General features: G+C 43.2%; 1 protein-coding gene across 1 annotated transcript in view; it reads right to left on the bottom strand.

Annotated features, from left to right (window-relative positions):
- Positions 1 to 1,191: 1,191 nt before the first annotated feature.
- Positions 1,192 to 7,638, bottom strand: part of GYG2 (glycogenin 2) — a 34,740-nt gene continuing 28,293 nt past the window's right edge. The window contains exons 8-9 of the mRNA XM_017885680.1: positions 7,117 to 7,224; positions 1,192 to 3,001 (exon numbers count right to left, since the gene is read on the bottom strand). Of these exons, the coding sequence (XP_017741169.1) occupies positions 2,840 to 3,001; positions 7,117 to 7,224 (270 nt within the window). The 3' untranslated portion in view covers positions 1,192 to 2,839. The remainder of the gene's footprint in view (positions 3,002 to 7,116; positions 7,225 to 7,638) is intronic.

Raw genomic sequence — 7,638 nt, 5'->3', positions numbered from 1 at the left:
AGTGAGCAAAGCTTCATCTGTATTGATAGCTGCTCCCCATCGCTCCCATTACCACCTGAGCTCTGCCTCCTGGCAGATCGGCAGTGGCATTAGATTCTCGTAGCAGTGCAAACCCTACCGTGATCTGCGCATGTGAGGGATCTAAGTTGCGTGCTCCTTATGAGAATCTAATGCCTGATGATCTGTCTCCTATCACCCCTGGATGGGACTGTCCAGTTGCAGGAAAACAAGCTCAGGGATCCCACTGATTCTACATGTTGCTGAGTTGTGTAATTATTTCATTACATGTTACAATGTAATCATCATAGAAATAAAGTGCACAGTAAGTGTCATGCACCTGAATCATCCCCAGACCATCCCCCAAGCCTGGTTTCTGGAAAAATTGTCTTCCATGAAACTGGTCCCTGGTGCCAAAAAGGCTGGGGACCGCTGGTATATAGCACTGTAGGATGACTACAGCCCAAAATCATATATTATATAGTTTCAAATATATGTCTATAGAAGGAGAATACTGAACGTTCCCAACACAAAAAATGGTACAGGCTGGAGAAGATGGATATGCTAATTCCCACGACCTGATCAGCATACATTACATGTATTGCAACTTTACTATGTGCCCCGTAATATGTACAATTATTACACGACAATTAAAAAACATTTTAAATCAAAAATAATGTTTACTGTTTCCTTTTAAAGTTTTACCTTGCAATTCCAGCTCAAATAATGCTTACTATTATTAATATTATATTTTATTTATTTACTTATTTTTTGAGACAGATTCTCACTCTGTCACCCTGGCTAGAGTATGGTGGCACGATCTCAGCTCTCTGCAACCTCTGCCTCCCCGGCTCAAGCAACTCTTGTGCCTCAGCCTCCTCAGTAGCTGGGATTACAGACATGTGCCATCATGCCCGGCTAATTTTTTTGTGTTTTTGGTAGAGACGGGCTCTCACCATGTTGCCCAGGCTGGTCTTGAACTCCTGGCCTCAAGTGATCCACCTATTTCAGCCTCCCAAAGTGCTGGCATCACAGGAGTGGGCCACCATGCCCAGCCCAATGCTTACTATTTTAAAAACAAAATACAATAGAAAAGGCCGAAAATAAAATAGAAAGGCCCTACCCTTGGTTCAATGTAAAATATAATTCTGATATTGCAGGAAACAGGCAAACACACACTGGAAGGAGACCACATGGCTGTTTTTTAACATTTTAATTTAAACGTGTCAGCATTTGTCCAAATGAGATGATACAGGCTAGAATGCATGGCAGAATCCCAGACTGGACTCACTCCATAAGCCAACTCATCACTGCCTGTGAACATGAATTCTGGTCCTCAGAGAAGCTGACATTTTTTCCCTGAACATTCCTGTGGTCTCCCTCTGAAAGCCGATGACCATCCAACCCTGACTCACCTGAGACTGTAGCCATATGGCTGTTTTAAATGAACCCCTGAAATATCCTACGAACATCGCCCTCTGAGACTGAAGATTATTAACCAACCACAAGGAAAGAGAAACAGCCCCTCCACCACATCTTGCACACAAAAAAATGCCACCACTAATGCCACAAATTCAGGCAGGTTCCTCTATCCAAAGGCTAAACTGCTTCAGGTGACCTAAAAAGTGGCCACTCCTCTCCACGTAAACACATCCAGCTGGCACAGGCTAGAATCGAGTTCTCCCACAACCTTCCTATCCCATCTCTAATTTACTCTCTGCTTTTCCCTGGGATGTGCATGATAAATAAACCTTCCAAACATTTCAAAAATCGCACTTTCCTCTCTTTATTACAACGATGCCCATTTTTAACGACACTCTCGGTGGCCCCCGACAGCCACCTGTTGAGATACACAGCATACTGTGCCCACTCAATGAAGATACTTCTGACAATGAGGCTTTCTTGTGGAATAAAGTGTCCCGTCTCAGAAAACTCAGAATTCTCTGGAAAGAGCTGAGTGGAAATGACTTTGAGGAGCGCAGCGATTCACTAAGTTATTAAGAACTGAGGTAGTGAGGGTAGAGACCAAGCCAAGAGCAGTCAAAGGTGGACCGACTGCACCCTGACTTTTGTCATCAGGCAGAGAGCATCTCTAGATCCTGTTATCCTGAGCAAGTTGTTGCTCTAAATTGTTTGGGGACAAGCCCTTGATTTTCTCAACCAGCAAGTGAATCGGTTTAGATCCCCTAAGCCACCTACATCCGCCAAGCCACCTACAATCTTTCTTCCCTAAGTCCACAAGTAGAATTTCTGTCAACGCTCTAGGAAGTCCTGTTAGGATTTAAAGCAGAGAGACCACAGCCGGGGTGTTTCTCAGATACGCTTCGCCAAGTCCAAATGAGAGTCAAAGTCACCATGTCTGAATGTTTCCTTAGCCCTACAGAAACGGATCCCCTTGGCAAAGCCTCAGAGGTGCTAAATACATATATTAGTGTTGTTAGCTTAGTAATGGGAGGAAATTTGCAGTGAGGTTTAATTCTAAATAGGGTAGGTCTCATAGCACCTGCACAACACAGCTCCAGCGTACTTCAGAGGTCTTTCGGGCAACAGCAGAGACCACCATTAAGGGTCTACTAGAATTATATTACTGCTCGCTTTTGCCAACAGGTTCCAGGGTAGAACTGACCTCTGAAGAAAGCCCAGAAGGCATTGGTGGAGGGGTTGGGGTGACGGGCATTAAGGTAGGATTTCTATACTCTACGTTTTTTGTGTGAGGCACTCAAATGGATTAAGCATAAATAGAGGCACAAGGTTCAACAGCGTTTTCCTTTGAAAGGACCAGAGGAGATCACCACCCAACAGGACATTGTCTCACTACACACAACGCCCACCAGCTGCCGGATTACTGCAGGAACCGGTCCAGCTTCTCCTGGATGCGGGCAAACGCGTCCTTCCCCATGTAGTCGATACGGCCTTCCTCCCACTTCCTCCTCTCTTCCTCTGGGCTCAATTCCTTCACCTTCTCTTCGATGGAGATCTGGGAAACAGAGACGGCCAGGTCGACCTAGGGAAGACAATCAGTGGGAGATGGTTTTTGCAGCTGTCCGTTATCGAGGGAAAGACTGCTAAAACCCATCCAGTGTGGGTTCTGCAGAAAGATGCATCTCAGTTCTCTAAAAGAGACTGCGAATCACTAGCACTTTGTTTTTAATGAGACAGGGTCTCACTCTGTCGTCCAGGCTAGTGTGCAGTGGTGCAGTCATAGCTCACTGCAGCCTCGACCTCCTGGGCTCAAGAGATCCTCCCACCTCTGCCTCCTCAGTAGCTGGGACTACAGTGCACATCACCATGCCCAGCTAATTTTTGTATTTTTTGCACAGATGGGGTCTCATTACATTGCGCAGGGTGGTCTTGAATTCCCAGGCTCAAGCAATCCTCTTGCCTTGGCCTCCCTATGAGCTGGGATTGCAGGCGTGAGCCTGCACACCCAGCAGCACTTTTCTTTTGAGCTAAATACACACTAGCTTTAGTATAATATGCTTAGAAGATAATTTTTTTGCTTAAGTTTTCTTGAAATTTTATAAAATGTAATTGTATGTGTTCTTTTTTCTGAATTGTTTTCATTTCTAGCCACTAAACCATTTTAAACACACACACACTACTTAGTACTCTCACCCACCAAAACTTCTGTTTTGTATGACAGTGAATAACCAAACCACGTTAAATGAAAAAAAAAAAAAAAAAACTCACCTCATGTAAGTAAAGCCTATAATAATTTGGACTGCTTGGCAAAGGAATTTAAATAATCACCTCATGTAAGTAAAGCCTATAATAATTTGGACTGCTTGGCAAAGGAATTTAAATAATAATTCTGATAGTTTTTTCAATGCAGAGTTTCTCCCTTCTTAAGGGACATATGAAAAAATAGATGAGGCCAGGCGCGGTGGCTCAAGCCTGTAATCCCAGCACTTTGGGAGGCCGAGACGGGCGGATCACGAGGTCAGGAGATCGAGACCATCCTGGCTAATACGGTGAAACCCCGTCTCTACTAAAATACAAAAAAAAAAAAAACTAGCCGGGTGAGGTGGCGGGCGCCTGTAGTCCCAGCTACTCCGGAGGCTGAGGCAGGAGAATGGTGTGAACCCGGGAGGCAGAGCTTGCAGTGAGCTGAGATCCGGCCACTGCACTCCAGCCTGGGAGACAGAGCCAGACTCCGTCTCAAAAAAAAAAAGAAAAAATAGATGAATATGCAAGCATGTAACAACACACACACATACACACACACACACACACACACACACTTTTGTTTGGCTTTCAGATGAGTCAACAAAAAGAATAAATACGTTTGCTTTAGACACTTCTTACCAAGAACTACAAAAGACTTTTAAAATTTAAAGATGGTAACAATAATAGACACACACATCTATCTATCTATCTATCTATCTATCTATCTATCATGTCTCATCTACCAACCATTTATTATGTATCATCTGTCTCATCTATCTACCTATGTTCTATCTATCCACTCATCCATCCATCCATCCATCCATCTGTCCATCCATTCTATTTATCAATAAATCATGTCATCTATCACTCCATCGTCTATCTACCTATTTATCTACCTGTGATCTCTATCTACCTATGTACTTTCTATCACTTTATCTATCCATCTATCCATCCATCCATCCATCTATCCATTCTATCTATCATCTATCACTCTATGATTTATCTGTTTATCTAAAATATCTCTCTCTTTCTATCAGTCTATCATTCACTTATCTATCATCTCTAGCGATCTACTACCTATCATTTATCTCTTCTATATCTATGTGTCTATTATCTAGATGTGAGGATGAATGGATATATAGATGAGATAGATGACAAATAGAAAACACATAGATGGCTGGGTGTGGTGGTTCACGTCTGTCATCCCAGCACTTTGGGAGGCCAAGGCGAGTGGATCAATTGAGGTCAGGAGTTCAAGACCAACCTGGCCAACATGGTGAAACCCCATCTCTACTAAAAATACAAAAATTAGCCAGGCTTGATTATGGGCGACTGTAGTCCCAGCTACTTGGGAGGCTGAGTCAGGAGAATCACTTGAACCCGGGAGGTGGAGGTTGCAGTAAGCTGAGATTGCACCACTGCACTCCAGAATGGGCGACAGAGTGAGACTCCATCAAAAAAAAAAGAAAAAGAAAAAAAAGAAAACAGATAAGAGGTTGATAGATAGATACATGATATGTATAGAGATAGATATATAGAAAGATATATTTGAGTTTTACGCCATGAGCATATACTACTTTCTTCTCTAATTACTTGCCACAGTGTTTTAAAAGGTTTTACATACAAGATTCTGCCTTCTACACTCATTCCCATATATTATATTTTATTTAAAGACAGCCATCCTATTGATTAAAGTGATAGCAAGAGTTAACAAATAAATTAAAAAGTCCACTTCAGGATACTGCAGCATTTCTCCCCTCTAAGGCACTTGCATTTAGATCTATTCAGTTCCTGAGAATGAAATGTTTCCGGAATTAACAGGACCTACAGCACTCAACCCCATACTAGTTTTCAAGACAAAACAACACAGTGATTGTGACATTTTTGCTAACAAGAGATGAGTATCCAAGAAAACAGCAAGCTGCTCCAATGTGATGAATTGGGGTATTATACAAGATACTAAATAAAGGTCCCCTAGAGGACAGTGTGGACACACAGGAGAAGAAGGTCAAAGTGCCCCAGTTTAGCAAATCAATGACCGAAATTTTCCTCATCTTTGTGAGCCAAGCACTAACTAGGGCTTTCCCTAGACCACTCTCCTTTTTAATACCCCTCCTTCCAATTCTGTGAGGTGGGCAACCCAGTCTCCGCCTCATGAACACTGAAGCAAAGTAGTGAACTCAGGCTGGGTACGGTGGCTCATGCCTGTACCCCAGCACTTCGAGAGACCAAAAAAGGAGGATCACTTGAGGCCAGGTGTTTGAGACCAGCCTGGATAGCATAGTGAAACCCAACTCTACAAAAAATAAAAATAAAAAATTAGCTGGCTGCAGTGGCCCATGCCTATAGTCCCATTTCCTTGGAAGGCTGAGGCAGGAGGATTGTTTAGCTATGATCATGCCACTGCACTCCAGCCTGGGCTACAGAGCAAGACCCTGTCTCTAAATAATAATAATAATAATTTATAAAAAGAAAAAGTAATTAACTCACCCAGGATCCCAAACCTATCACATGTCTGAGCTGTCCAATGTAGGTCTACCCAACCTTACACTGATGCCCTGTCACCCACTAATAACTACAGATTCAATTCATAGAGCCTCAAACGATGACCACAAGGGTGGAACATGCTGAAGGAATACATTCATATGTTTATAAGAAATCTTGACCTCAACCAATAGCTCTAGAAATTAAGTGTGAAATGCTGCATTTGAACATTAACCAAGTAAGAATGAGGAAAAAAACTTTCACATTTTCTCCAAGGATGACTGTCCGGGGAAGGCATTTAGCCAACAAAAACATTTATGATACAGTAGGTCACATTCTAAAGTATGCGTTCAATACCAACTTTCAGTCTAGACCTAAACCTAGCTCTAGAGCTGTATTGATTATTACTTAAAGACCAAATGGCGTTATTAGATCATGCTTAAAGAGAAAGAGAAAACGTTAGCAATTGCTTTCATTAAATGCATTCATGGAGAGAATGCAGTTGAAGATGAGAGCATCTCTAAGAGGAAGGAACAGAAAGCATGCATCTCTCATTTCATCCCGACAGAAGAAATCATTTGCATGCCCCATTTGGATTCGAACATTTGCATGCCCCACTCCCTCCAATTTTCAGCTTTTAATCTCTTCATTTCAGAAAATGGATTGCTATGCATTAATTACCATAGTCCCTCAACTTCCCTCCTGATCACTTTTGCAGAACAGTTTTTAAAGAGAGAAAAGGCGTGATGATCAGACTTGAAGATGGCAAAAGAGAGTCAGCCGATCACCCCAGGCAAACGCCAGAGAGAAGACAGAAGAATCAGAGGCAGGGGAAGAGGAAAGTCCATTCTTATCTTTTGTTAAATGAGACTGAAAAATTAACAGCTGTTATGTGCATGCAGTTGACCTCAGTGATGGTAGATGGCCCCCACCAGGAGCCTTGGGCAAGGGGAAGAATTTGGATACCACCTCCAGTGCATCCTGCAGACTGGGGTCCCTGATGGCCTCAGCAGGGAGTTCCTGGCTTGGTTCAAAGGTTTCCTCGGATGGGACACTTTCAACTTTATTTGCTGGCTGCTAAAACATAACCATTCAATCATTAGTCTGCAGTGGGCTGCAGGGAACTGTAGCCCTAATCTAAATGACGAAGAACTCTTTATCCTGGGGTAAAATAAAATCAAATTATTGGGTTGAGGCCAGGTGTGGTGGCTCATGCCTGTAATCCCAGCATTTTAGGAGGCCAAGGCAGGAGGATTGGCCGAGCCCAGGAGTTCAAGACCAGCCTCAGCAAAATAGCAAGAACCCATCTTTATTATAATTAACTTTTTTTTTTTTTGGAGACGGAGTCTCGCTCTGTTGCCCACGCTGGAGTACAGTGGCGCGATCTCAGCTCACTGCAAGCTCCACCTCCCGGGTTCACGCCATTCTCCTGCCTCAGCCTCCCGAGTAGCTGGGACTACAGGCGCCTGCCACCTCGCCCGGCTAGTTTTT

This window comes from Rhinopithecus bieti, unplaced genomic scaffold (genome assembly GCF_001698545.2).
Source record: "Rhinopithecus bieti isolate Rb0 unplaced genomic scaffold, ASM169854v2 scaffold_15500, whole genome shotgun sequence".
NCBI classification, from domain to species: domain Eukaryota; kingdom Metazoa; phylum Chordata; class Mammalia; order Primates; family Cercopithecidae; genus Rhinopithecus; species Rhinopithecus bieti.
Note: the sequence above shows the minus strand (reverse complement) of the source record. Positions and strands in the feature narration are given on the sequence as shown.